Below are 13,575 nucleotides of genomic sequence, written 5' to 3' on the forward strand. Positions count from 1 at the left end.
TGGGCGTTTTCAAAGTGCTCCAGGTGCTTCTAATGTGCAGTCCAGACTGAGAACTGATGCAGTCGCGCAGGGGTTGGCAGAGTGGCTTGTGGGGGGAATCCAGCCCATCACCTGTTCCGTTCACTGGAGTTTACTCTGAGCACAGGCACTGCCATTTGCTGACTCGTTGTCACTGACTGCTTTGTGCTGCAGTGGCAGAGTTCGGTAGTTGTAATAGAGACTGAATGACCTGCAGAGCCTTGAGCATTTGCTCTCTAGTTGTGTTACGGTGCTCTAGAGAAGCAGAACCAGTAGGATGTGTATGTCTCTAGAGAGAGATTTATTTTAAGGAATTGGCTTGTACGATTATGAAGGCTGGTAAGTCCAAAATCTGCAGAGTGGGCCAGCAGGCTGTGACCTAGGGACAAGCGGATGGTGCAGTTCAAGTCCAAAGGCTACCTTCTTGCTGTATCCTCACACGGCCTTTTCTCAGTGCTTGCGTCTCTGCTGTCTCTTCTTTTAAGGACACTGGTCCTATTGGATTAGGGCTCCACCCTGATCTTTTTAACCTTAACTTACCTCTTTTACCCTTATTGACCTTGTTTAACCTTAATTACCTCTTTAAAGGCCCTGTCTCCAAATAGTCACGCTGGGGATTAGGGCTTCAACTGATGAATTTGATGGGAGTTATAATTCAGTCCATAACACTGATCCTTTACGGAAAAAGTTTCTCAACCCCGTATTAGGAAATCAGTAGTATGTTAATAGTGGTTAAGATGGGCTTTGATGTCAGATGGCTCTGGATTTGTTTTGGCTCCTCCCTCAGGAGCTGTGTGCTCTTGGAAAAACTTAATGCTGCCGTTCCCCTCTGTTTCGTTTTCAAAACAGGACAGTAAAATCTCTCATAATATCGTCTTGAGAGTTTAATGATGTATACTTCTCTGTCAAGTGCTTCGGTCAGGTCTTCGCACAAAGCAAACGCTGGGTAAACAGTGGCTGTACTGTTTCCGGAGCACACATCTGTACCGTGGTGCTCGCTCAGGGTTAGCGAGGGCCTGCCAGCCCCGAGTGCTCACAGCCTTTTCTCCTCCCCGGACTCCTTCAGAGCCCCTCTGCACACGCTTCATGGACTTCGTGTGTAAGAACCGCCAGCAATGCCTGTTCCACTCCATGGTGTGTGACGGCATCGTCCAGTGCCGCGACGGCTCCGATGAGGACCCGGAGTTTGCGGGTTGCTGTGAGTGGGGCCGGCGGGGGAGGGAACTCGAGGTCATGGAAGAAACTGCAAGGGGTGGGCCACTCCGGGGATACACCTCCCCCTAGTTTACAGTTCTGGATGGAGTGTGTTTTCTGAGAAAGACTTAGATTTGTTGCTTCAGAAGTACTGCTTATTAGTCATTGGTGTCACAGAGAATGACCAAGATCTTGGCTCCAATGTCACCTTCTCCGACAGGCCTTTCCTGCACCTCCATCCCTCTGTAGCCCCCTTGCCTTACTCCAGGGTCTTCACGGCACTTACCACCACTTTGCACACCACATGTTTATTGTCCTGCCCGTCTACCCCTGCTGGAATGGGTGCTTCCCAGGAGCAGGTCTGTCTCCTTCCCTGCTATAGCCCGTTCCTAACACAGTGCCCTGCGTGGAGTGAGTACTTGTATCAATCTGCTCGGGCTGCCATCACAAAGGACCCAGAATGGGTGGCTTGAACGACAGAAATGTATTTTCTCACAGTTCTAGTGACTGCAAGTCTAAGGTCAAGGTGTCAGCAGGGTTGGTTTCTTCTGAGGCCTCTCTTCTTGCCTGAGAGATGGCAGTCTTCTCCCTGTGTCTTCACATGGTCTTCCCTCTGTGCTTGTCTGGGTCCTGAAGTCTTCTTAAAAGGACACCAGTCCTCTTGGATTTGGGCCCACCCTAAGGACCTCATTTAACTTATTTGCCTCTTTAAAGGCCTGATCTCCAAACACAGTCACCCTCTGAGTCCTGGGGCGTAGGCCTTCAGTTGCCTTGCTTTTAAGGGGTCCTCCTTGGTGGAGGCCACTTGCTCTTTCCTCTTGTTTCTAAGCAGTGTTACTGCTTCGAGGTCTTCTGTCTGGCAGCAACCCGGATTTTATGGATGTTGGTTCCTTCTCTAGCCCACGACCCCGAGTTCCGCAAGGTGTGTGATGAGTTCAGTTTCCAGTGTCTGAATGGAGTGTGCATCAGTTTGATTTGGAAGTGCGACGGGATGGATGACTGTGGCGATTACTCTGACGAAGCCAACTGTGGTAAGAAGATCTTAGATCTGCGTCCTCTCGTCCCCGATGGTCAGGTCCTAGTGGCTCCTGTACTTAAGGAGGGGACGCTCAGCACGCTCTCAGGCTGGCTGTGCCTTCTCCTTCCTCAGCAGTAGTTCCTGCCAGTTCTTGAATCTCCATGTAAGGAACTGAGTCTTGAGGTGGGAACCTGATCCCAGGGGATGTGTGTTCCATTTCGTTGTCTTTCCCTAGTTGGGAAGTTCACACTATGTATAGGGAATATGGTAAAGGAATTACGGTAAATATTTTGGAGTGTGCTTCCCCCTCCCCACTGAAAGTTATAGATACCACAATGTAATAAAGTCCTTGTCACCATTGGATTTTAATCAATATTAGGTCATTTGTTTGGTAAAATGTCAAAATTAAAAACCTTGGGTGTCTTCTGCAAGATGTAGAAGTGTAGGTGAGAGCAATGTGAGTTGGGGCCTGGGAAGAAGAGGATGTGGTGTTTGTCTCCCACTGGGTCCAAGAAGCTGCCTTATCTTTCTCTGGGAGGGACGTGTAGGCTGCCTTGGGGCTTGGGTGTGGAGGAGGCTCTGTGTTCCTGGAGCTTTATGTTCACACTGGTGCAAGGCAAACGACTGATGGTGTGGTTAATCTCCCCAGAATACCCCACGGAAGCCCCGAACTGCTCCCGCTACTTCCAGTTCCAGTGTGAGAATGGCCACTGCGTCCCCAACAGGTGGAAATGTGACAGGGAGAACGACTGTGGGGACTGGTCTGATGAGAGGGACTGTGGAGGTAAGGGTCCTGGTCAACTCCACAACCAAGACGACAGTGTCCTTGCACCTGTCTGTACAGAGTGTCATTTGTCTCTTCAGCGCCTGGCTTATTCAGTGATTTTTGGTGGGGGTAACTCGCTGAGTTCTTTTCTATCCCCCTCCCAGTTTGAAAATCAGTGTGGTTGGTTTCTCCTGTTTCTAGGGTTTTCATTCCCTGTTTTGCAGGGCACAGTGAGAACTCTAGACCCTAGCTACTCTAAGTGTGGTCTGCAGACCAGCAGTGTGCGCATCTGCCCGCAGCTTGTTAGAAATGCAGAGTCTCTGACACCGAGGCCTCCCTCCAAGTCGGAATCTGCATTTTAACCAGATCTCTCGGTGATGCGTGTGCCCTGGTAGATTTGAGGAGAGCTGATGTGGAATGCGGGCTCGTGCCTTTCCTTTTTGGTATTCTCGTCTCTGAACCAGGTCTGAGGGTAGCTGCAGTTGAGTTAACCACAACAGTGTTTAGCCTCTGCAGGAATTCTCCCACCCACCCTGTGCATTCTGAGTCACCTTCCTTCCATCAGCCTGTGTGAGCCCCCACAAAAGCAAACCCATCTGAATATTCGCCCATGTCAGGTACAATACGTAAGGTGAATCTGCTCCAAAAAAGAGCAAGGAACACATTCTATTCTGACACCCCATTATAATGATTTTTAGATGAGCAGTTATTCAGAACTGTGCCTGACACTGACCCCCCGGGCGGGTGCCGCTCACACTGGGACATCCATCCTAGGTTTGTGACCTATTTTGGTCTGAGATCAAGCTTCTTATAACACTGTGGGTTTTCTTGCTTGTTTTTTTCCTTCAGATTCATATCTTCTTCCCTCCCCTACTCCTGAACCCTCTACGTGTCTGCCCAATTACTACCGCTGCAGCAATGGGGCCTGCGTGATGGACAGCTGGGTGTGTGACGGCTACCGAGATTGTGCAGACGGCTCGGATGAGGAAGTCTGCCCCTCCCCTGGTAAGTGCTGGCCCCAGTCCTCTCCCGTGGCACCTGCTCTTGTGGAGAGGACCTTATGGAGGTGCACCTGAGGCACTGCATGGCCAAGCCTGGTGCCCTGCCCTCTGGGACTCTGTGCTCTGTGGCCAGGCTGCTTCTCACCTCCAGAGTGGGGAGACCCGTGGGAACTCAGAACTGGAGTGTCTCATCTTCTAGAACTTCCCTCTCATCTTCCTGCGAGAAAAGGTCAGTCACCCTGCTTTCCACCCTGGCTGCGGTTGGGCCACCTTTGCTTCCTTCATCACAGGAAATTACAATGGGAATCATAGAGGAGGTGTTTGTGTGTGTATTAAACTCTCAGGGGAGAGAGCCCAATTTTCCGGCTTACTAGTTGGTGGCCATCCTACTAAAAGAAGGGTAAGCACTGCCATCTAGTGGCTGAACACAGAGAGGCATCTGAAGGTCTGTGTAGTAACCGTATTGGTGGAGGCCAGGGTAGACTTGAGACCCCATCTAGTGTGTGCCCTTAACTGCAGGCAGAACAGAGGTAAGGACGCTGTGTCCTTTCGTAAACAGGATTCTGTTTCAAACGCAGTTAGAGTAAGAGAATAGACAGTTGTTTCCCTTGCTTTCCATAATCCTTTTCCTAGCAAACTTCTAGGTCAACAGTCTGATTTTCCTCCTTAAAGACTATTTTCATTCCATCACTTCCCTGTTTAAAATCATCTATGGTTTCCTCTTTTCCAGAAGATAGATCCTGACCCTTGAGTCCTATTCTCAAGGTCCTGTGTGAGCTGACCCCTCCTTGCCTGCCATTGCCTATTACATCCACCAAATGGGGCTCCTCATGTGCTCTGGACACACCTGCTTCTTCTCTGCTTATAATCCTGCAGCAGAGTTTTTGCCTTATCAGAAACCTCTGCCCTCCTCGGCCTTGTCCTCCTACTTTCCCTCTCTGAAGCCCACTGGCCATCAGGGCAGACAGAGGCATGGACTGTGTCGTTAAAAGAGACCTCGATAGGTCATCAGTATTTCTCAAAGTACGGCACAAAGAACACCTGTGATGGGATCACGTGGGGTGTTTATAAAAAACATAGAATCAGAATTCTGGATGGAACCCAGGAGCTCCCTGTATCATTTGTAGGTTCACTAAAGTTTGAGATTCCCGCTTCAAACAAGTAGGGTGTTATTCTCCCTCTCAAGCCCCACCTCCGTGGAGCTTTCGTTGAGTCCTGATGTCCATCTTGTTTCCAGTCTCATTGAACTTACCTATTGTCCTTTTGATTTTTAACATCATCTGCCATATTTTGCTTCCTAGTCATTCCATGTGGATCAATCTTTCTTTCCCATGTATGGACCTCATCTTTTGGGATCATGCTGCATCCTGCTTGGAATCCCCCACTGTGGCTACCCCAATAATAGGCAAATAGTCAGTGTCCCATAAATGTGTCTCAAGTTATAAAACATCTTTTATCTCTGCCTTTTTCCCTGAGCCCCACCTATCTATTTAGTAACTTGATTACCCTTCTCTCAAAATTATTTTTTGGTTATTGAAACTCTGAGCGGGGACATTATCAGACTCTTAAGAAATCCAATGAGTGGATTCTTGTTTCGATGTTGCGTTCAGCTTTTGTGATTTCTTTTTTATGTGCATTGTCTGTGCAAATTTAAATTGGCGTTGTCTCTGGCTCTCAGATCTTATTTCTTCACTGCAAAAGTCTCCTAACTGGTTTCTCTGCCTCATGTGTCTCCCCTTTTTGATTTGTCTTCCAAGAAGCCACATGCTGATGCACGAGCATATCCTCCCCCAGTACTGGAACCTTCTGATGGCTCCCATGTTGCCCAAGTGTAATTGCTGTGATGTGCCTTGGCCTAGCTTTCCAGCCTCATTTTTCACCACTCTTCTCCATGCACCTTGTGTTAGCTGCGGTTCTGGGCATTGGAGAGGCCCCTTTGGAAATCCAGTTAAAACTATAGCATATACACAATATCCCGAAGTTAATAATTGCTTTTTTTGTTTGTTAGCTCAGGTTATTTTGTAGCATTTGCTAATGCCTTCCACCTGTAAATAGGCTCTCAGAATACCTTTGCACAAGGTCACCATATCACATGATTTCTCAACTCCAGTGTTTCTCTTGGAGATACCCGTTCCAACTCCTTGGATTTTCCTCTCTAGGCTGATTTTTCTCTAGGCCTACTGCATGCCCCTGACCCTGGGACTTCACTGCCCTCCTCAGAATTCTCTTTGCCATTCTCCTGAGTTAGATTTCCTATCTCTTGGATCTTGTGTCTTGCTTTTCTTGCTTTACTCCCTTGTTTTGGTGGATCACACCCTCCAGTAGCTTTGTCAGGTGAATATGATGAATACAGTGGCCAGGGACGCAGTCATGACAGCCTTCAGCGTGCTTGTCTCTGGAGTTTGCTGCTCTGGTTGTGCCCGTTGCGCTCTATACCTGGGGTGCAGGTCACTGCTGGGATGCTGCTCTCCATCATCCTAACGACTCGCTTTACAAACTCTCTCTTATGTTGGAGCTTCTGTTTTCTATATCCCAGGTTTTCTCTTTTTTAGTTTAAAAGTTTTGATCTTTTGTATGTAACCTGGTTTTTCTCTCTGGAAGCTTGTAGAATCTTCCCTTTGGCTCCAGTGTTTTGGAATTTCACCATGATGTGCTTTGATGTGGGTCCCTTTCCATCCAATGTGGTGGACACTGATGGGCTCTTTTATTCTGGAAATTTATGTATTTTAGTTTTAGGAATTTTTCTTGAGGTATTCCATGAATGGTACTTTCTCTCTCTTCTCAGAACTCTTGTCATTCTTATTTCGAATCTCCTAATCTGATCCCTTACTTTTTTTTAAAAAAAAATCTTTCCGTTTTTTTACTTTTTTTTTTTTTTTCCTCTTTCTGGAAGATTTACTCAACTCTGTCTTCCAACTCTTCTACTGAGTTTTTAATTTCTGTTACGGTTTTAATTTTAAGAGCTTTTAAATTTTTAGTACTGTTCCTTTTTTATGGCATCTTCTCCTTTTTTCATGGATAAATATATATTCTTTCTTAGCATATTAAGAATATTTATTTTTGAAGTTTTCTTCTTACAAGGTCTCTACTTCCTCCAGATTTCCCTGTTTGAGGTGAGGCCGTCTGCATGTCATAGGTTTTCCTGGGATAATCCTTGGTTGCTTGCTTGTGTTTAAGGCTGGAGACTGAAATGCTGCTAAGAAATTCTGCACACATGGGTAGGCTTGTCACCTTTGAGTTTCATGGTTAGGCTGTTTGGGGAATTCTTGATCTGAGTTACTTTAGGGTTTGTCTCTGAGGCTGGTCAGTTTCCTGGGGAAGATTTTTATGATTTCCTTCCTGGAGAATATGGGTTTCACTGCCAGGGTTCTCGAGGAAGAGGAATAGGGTCTGTACAACAATCTGTACGTTCAATCCCCTGTTTTCAGTACGATATTTGTGCTCTCAACTCTGCCTGTCTTAACAACCCTTGTTATTACCCTCTCCATTAACAATCCTCCAGCCTTCTGTTGGGGTGACATACGGGTGATTGTCTCCTGGGGCCAGTAGGGGAAGGGAGGTAGTAAGTCTAGCTGCTTCGTACTCATCTTTCAATGAGTTCCCTTATTGTAACTTTCCCCTCTTCTCTCCTAGTTAAGAGACAGCATTTTCCAGCTTTTTGAGGATTCTGTGATGATGATCTTTTTGGTTCTTAGCTTTCCCCCCGACAGCTTAGGATAGAATACAACCTGCTCTGGTCTCTTAGTCACTCACCACTGTCTGGCTGCTTTCCAGCTTCTAAAATTTTATTGCTTTTGTCTCCTTTAGTGGGGTCCTATGAGAGAGCAAAATTAGATGTCTGCGTTTAGTTAATTTTCCGTCTTTATCCAGAACTCACATTTGTCTTCAGATCCCCATTATAATTCCTAAAGAACTGTCGTCTCCTAATGTATCCAGTTAGTTGCTATTGCTGGCCAGCTCCCTCAATACTAAAAAGTGAATTTTAAAAATCTTTTCCAGCGAATGTCACTCCTGCCTCCACTCCCACCCAGTTTGGGCGATGTGACCGATTTGAGTTCGAGTGCCACCAGCCAAAGAAGTGTATCCCCAACTGGAAGCGCTGTGATGGCCATCAAGATTGCCAGGACGGCCAGGATGAGGCCAACTGTCGTGAGTAGTCAGAGGGAAAGTCACCCCCCGGGGAAGGTTTCTTGAGAGCATGATATCCCATTACTTGTGCTTCATTTCTCATAATAACTTTGTGATTTTCCTATTATGTCCACTTTAAAGATGGAAGATCACCCAATCAGTAAGAGACTGGGGTATTTATTTAGCTTTTTTTTTTTTTCATTAACGTTGTGTTGTTGTCATCATGCCATGTTGAAAGTTCTTACAGGGTGGAATACTCCAAAATAACACAGAGAAATTACGAAGGGATTAGTGTAAACTTCTACACTTACATTAAAAGAATGAACAAGAAATGGACTTTTGGGACATTAAAGTAACAGGGCAGATTGAACCCACCTTACCAAAATAATAATGAGAACATCTGAGCCAAATAAGTAACCACAGCATAAGGTGAACATTGAAAACAGTTAACAAAGAGGAAATGGAGTAGGACTTTCCTCCTAGGTGAAGTGAATTCATTAACAGGTGTTCTTTAAATAAGTTTCTTGAGCCTGTTTCAAATCTGCCTTATTCATAAGGATGTTGCTTAGTTAAGGGTCTTAAAATCAAGATCTGCACTAGCTACAATTTTTCTCAATCCATCGATCTGATAACCCTCTCAAAAAAGGAAATGAGATTAGTGTGGCATGATCCTTCTTAGAGAAGCTGGCCCCTGAAGGTCACTGTATTCTGTTCTAAGTGCCCATTAATCATCTGTTTAATAATTAATTTAAGAATTTTTGGAGATTAATGACAACCTTTTTGTAGTTTCTAAAACTTATGTTTTCCTGCTTGTAAAATATTGAGACATATTTCATAAAGAAACCTCAAAAATCCTCTAGCTTCACTACTCACCTGTTGTTTATTAGATTTTAGCACATTCTTACCATGTGGAATAATTCTTTGATGGGAATCTTGGTCTTTTCCATAATAATCCCCTTCTGAGCAGAGTCCCTCCCTGACCAGCTATGTAAAATGGTGCCGCCCCTTTTGCCCCCCATCACTCTCTTTATGTTTCTTTGTAGTTCTTATCACTATCGAAAATAACATATTTGTTTGTTTACTTGTTTACTGTTTCTCTCAATAGCAGGTAATCTCTAAGAGGGTAGGTCCTTTGTCTGTTTTACACATCATGATATTCTTAGCATCTGGAACAGTACCTGACTTCTTGATAGGACCTCCATAACTGTTCATTGATTGGATGGATGGGTGGATGGATGAATAGGTGGATAGATAGATGCATGGATGGATGAGTGGATGGATGAATTCCATCTTGGGCTTCTGAGACTGTTACACTGGTGGTTCTCAAAGCTTTTCTAAATACTCTAATGCCCCTTTATCTATAACTGAGCTCCTCCTTCCAAACTCTCCAAAGCAAATCAATTTGAGCTCAGTATACAAAAGAGCTCTCTAATACAATGATTTTCCTGGAGACGGGGAATTATAGTTTGTAAAAAGCCTCACAAGTGCTTTTGATATTTCTCTTCTCCCATTGATAATTACTATAAAAGGACAGAGTTCTTTTTTTTTCTTTTTTGTGAGGAAGATTGTCGCTGAGCTAACATCTGTGCCAATCTTCCTCTATTTTATGTGGGATGCTGCCACAGTGTGGCTTGATGAGCAGTGCTAGATATGTACCTGGGGATCTGAAGCTGTGAACCCTGGGCTGCCGAAGCGGAGCGTGTGAACTTAACCACTATACCACCACTGGGCCAGCCCCGAGAGCTTTTTTTTTTTTGAGGAAGATTAGCCTTGAACTAACATCTGCCACCAATCTTCCTCTTTTTTGCTGTGGAAGATCAGCTATTAGCTAACATCCATGCCCACTTTCTTCTATTTTACATGTGGGATGCCTACCACAGCATTGCTTGATAAGTGATGCATATGTCCATGTCCAGGACCTGAACTGGCAAACCCTGGGCCACGGAAGCAGAGCACACAAACTTAACCTCTACACCACCAGGCCGGCCCAAGAGCTCTTTTTTTCTTTTTTTAAAGATTTTATTTTTTCCCTTTTTCTCCCCAAAGCCCCCCGCTGTTACATAGTTGTATATTCTTCGTGGTGGGTCCTTCTAGTTGTGGCATGTGGGATGCTGCCTCAGCGTGGATTGATGAGCAGTGCCATGTCCGCGCCCAGGATTCGAACCAACGAAACACTGGGCCGCCTGCAGCGGAGCGCGCGAACTTAACCACTCGGCCGCGGGGCCAGCCCCAAGAGCTCTTTTTTTTTAAATATATTGAACTGAAGTCTGTGCCTCCATCCCTGAGACTCATGCAAACGAGTCTTAATTCTCTTTTACATGAAAACCCATCAGTTAAGGACAGTTGTTACAGCATTTCACCCCCACCTCCAACCCCTGGATCTGTTCATCTCCAGGAAAAGGATCTCCCGGGATCCTTTATGCAGTCCTCTTGACCATCTTGGTTGCTGTCATGTAAACATTATCCAGTTGTATCTAGCCACTTCTCAAAGTGTGGTTGTCAGAAATGGATGCAATGCTTCAGATAGAAAACAGGATTACCTGTTCTTGTTCTGGAACAGAAATTCTCAATCCTGGCCGATTCTGATGAATCACTGTGGAGCTTGTAAATAGTGCACGTGTTCAGCTCCCTGTTTCTGCTTCAGTGGGTTTGGGACAGGTCCTGGGAATCAGTGTTTTTTAGAAGTCCCCCAGAAGACTGTTAAGAATCAGTGTTGTAGGTTCTTTATTCTGAGATTACTACAATGGCCTAGTGGTTTCTTCAGTAATTTCTTTTGGTGTTGACACAGTCATTGTATGGAATATTGTGTGTTTATTTGCGTAGGATGGGGAGCAAGAGCTAGGAGGGGTTTCCTGAATCTCAATGGAGAAATTTTAGTTTGAAATCAGGGTAGAATTCCCAATAAAAGATCTGGGCAAATACAGAGGCTCAAGTATATGTTGGTTTTTGGTTTTCTATGGTGCTGTAACAAATTACCACAAACTTGTGTCTTAAAACAGCACACATTTATTATTTTACAGTTCTGTAGGTCAGAAATTGGACATAGGTCTCAGTGGCTAAAACCAAGATGTGGGCAGAGCTGGTTCCTTTGGAGGTTCCAGGGGAGAATCTCTTTCCTTGCTTTTCCAGCTTCTAGAGGCCCCCTTCCTCCATTTTCAAAGCCAGCAACACTCCATCTCTCTGATCCTCCTTCTGTCTTCACATCTCCTCCTCTGACCACAGCCAGTAAAGGGTCTCTGCTTTTAAGGGCCGTGTGATTGCATTGGGTCCATCTGGGTGATCTAGGCTAACCTCTCTACGTCAAGATCTTTAACTTAATCATATTTGCAAAGTCCCTTTTGTCATATAAGGTGACATTTAACATGTCCCAGGAGTTAGGATGTGAACCTCTTTGACTTGGAGGAGGAAGATTAATTTTAGACCCTCCTCACTGGTGGGGTGGGTTCTGATGTAGTCCTTCCAGTCCAGGATTGGGCAGGCACATGTGAGTCTGTATAATGAAGGCCTGACGTACCTGATCCAGGCTGGTCCAAGACAGCAGATCTGGTTTCTATAGCCATTGCCTTCTTTCATTTTTCTAGAATCATTTGCAATTATATTGTCACTGCTTGCTTTTTAGAACCTGTCACACAGTTATAACTCTACTTTCAGAACCAGGGAGAACATCAAATTATGGTGTGTAGCCATAGCATTGCATAACTCTTAATTTACCACTGCTCTTTATTTGTGATGTCTCATTTTCTGGTAAGATACTTTAAAACCTATACAGTTAAAGTACTGCATAAAGTGGACATGCCTCTTAATATTGTGATTCACGTCATTATTATTAGTATTACTCAAACTGGAAATCAGAATATTATTCTAGACTGCACACTAATATAGTAACAGAATAATTAGTCATACTGTAGAGAAATAGCTACAATTTGTTGATGCCAATTATCAGCCAGGCACTATTCCAGGTGCCTGACCTCACTGGATCCTTGTAGACATGATAGTGATGGAATTGTCACCTTAGTTTTATATAGGGGGACTGAACTTGGGCTCTGTTCAGCAGCTTGCTCAAGCTCACACAGTGCCAGGATTTCAACCCTGGTTGGTTTGACTCCAAAGCTCACTCTTCCTGAAGGCAGATTCCAGTGGTTAACGTCAAATCAGGAGGTCTCACTGTGCCAGAGGGATGCTCCTCACTCCAGAGGCATGTTGTGAAGGAGAAACTGATTAATTCAAAGACTTTGAACCATGTTTCCTGAAAATGATAAACCCGTGGTACGACACGGCCCCTCCTCCATGCGTTCAAGAAGGTTCTTTGTGTTTCAGCCACACACAGCACCTTGACCTGTATGAGCAGCGAGTTCAAGTGTGAGGATGGTGAGGCCTGCATCGTGCTCTCTGAGCGCTGCGATGGCTTCCTGGACTGCTCTGACGAGAGTGACGAGAAGGCCTGCAGCGGTGAGTGCCTGGCTGTGGGGGCTGGGCTGCTCCCGGTTACCCCAGGGCTTCCCCTCCCCGTCCTGTGTGGGCTCCCCCTCCCCCTCCTGTGTGGCCCTCGAGTCCTTTGAGTTTTTCCTCAGTCTGGAATTGGAACAGATGTTTGCTCAGTTTTGGAGCACCAAATGAGCTGAGGCTTGTCCCTCGTTTGGTAGAGCTTCCGGCTAACCTCACTGGGGAAATGCTCATCTTAGATTTGTTTTCAGTGGACTTCCCACTTCATGTTGATGCACCATTGCTCCCATGGAGCCTCAGGCTTTGTGGTGGGCTTGGCTCAGTTCTTCTGTCTGGAATGCATTTAGTAATGGTCTTAGTCCTTTGGAGCTGCTGTAACAGAATACCACAGACTGGGTGGCTTATAAACAATAGAAACTTATTTCTCACAGTTCTGGAGACTGGAAAGTCCAAGATCAAAGTGCCAGCCAGTTCAGTGTCTGATGAGGGCCCGCTTCTTGGTCCAGACATCCATCTTTGTGTCCTCACGCAGTGGAAGGGGTGAGGGAGCTCTCTTGGGGTCTCTTTTATGAGGATACTGACCTCATTCATGAGGGCTCCGTCCTTACAGCCTACTCGCCTTCTAGGGGCCCCACTTCCTAATACCATCACATTGGGGGTTAGGTTTCAGCATATGAATTTGGGGGAACACAAATAGTCAATCTGTGGCAGTAACAGATCCTGCTATGATCTTGTCCTTGGACTTGTAGCATTCTCTGTTGAGAAACAGGCTTAATGTCACTGCACACAGGAGGGAGGTGAACCACAAGGACAAATAGCATGACTGGAAATTTAGGAGACCTTAGGAAAGGTTGCGTAGGAAGGTTCAACTCTATTTTCTGGGATGTCTTTTAAGATGACTGTGGCTTGACAATCTAGAGCATGGTAGGTCTGCCTATAATTAAGGGACGTCTTGGGTCCTCTGAAATCCAAGGATTTGTAAGATATCACTTTCTTTTCCTTTCCCC

General features: G+C 45.5%; 1 protein-coding gene across 1 annotated transcript in view; it reads left to right on the forward strand.

The window, feature by feature from the left end:
• The window catches only part of SORL1 (sortilin related receptor 1), a 158,616-nt gene that overhangs the window by 115,333 nt on the left and 29,708 nt on the right, over window positions 1-13,575 (forward strand). Inside the window, exons 28-33 of the mRNA XM_023645011.2 lie at window positions 1,085-1,216; window positions 2,112-2,243; window positions 2,880-3,014; window positions 3,846-4,001; window positions 7,997-8,146; window positions 12,443-12,574. Coding sequence (XP_023500779.1) covers window positions 1,085-1,216; window positions 2,112-2,243; window positions 2,880-3,014; window positions 3,846-4,001; window positions 7,997-8,146; window positions 12,443-12,574 — 837 coding nt within the window. The remainder of the gene's footprint in view (window positions 1-1,084; window positions 1,217-2,111; window positions 2,244-2,879; window positions 3,015-3,845; window positions 4,002-7,996; window positions 8,147-12,442; window positions 12,575-13,575) is intronic.

Source organism: Equus caballus, chromosome 7, assembly GCF_041296265.1.
Source record: "Equus caballus isolate H_3958 breed thoroughbred chromosome 7, TB-T2T, whole genome shotgun sequence".
NCBI lineage: Eukaryota > Metazoa > Chordata > Mammalia > Perissodactyla > Equidae > Equus > Equus caballus.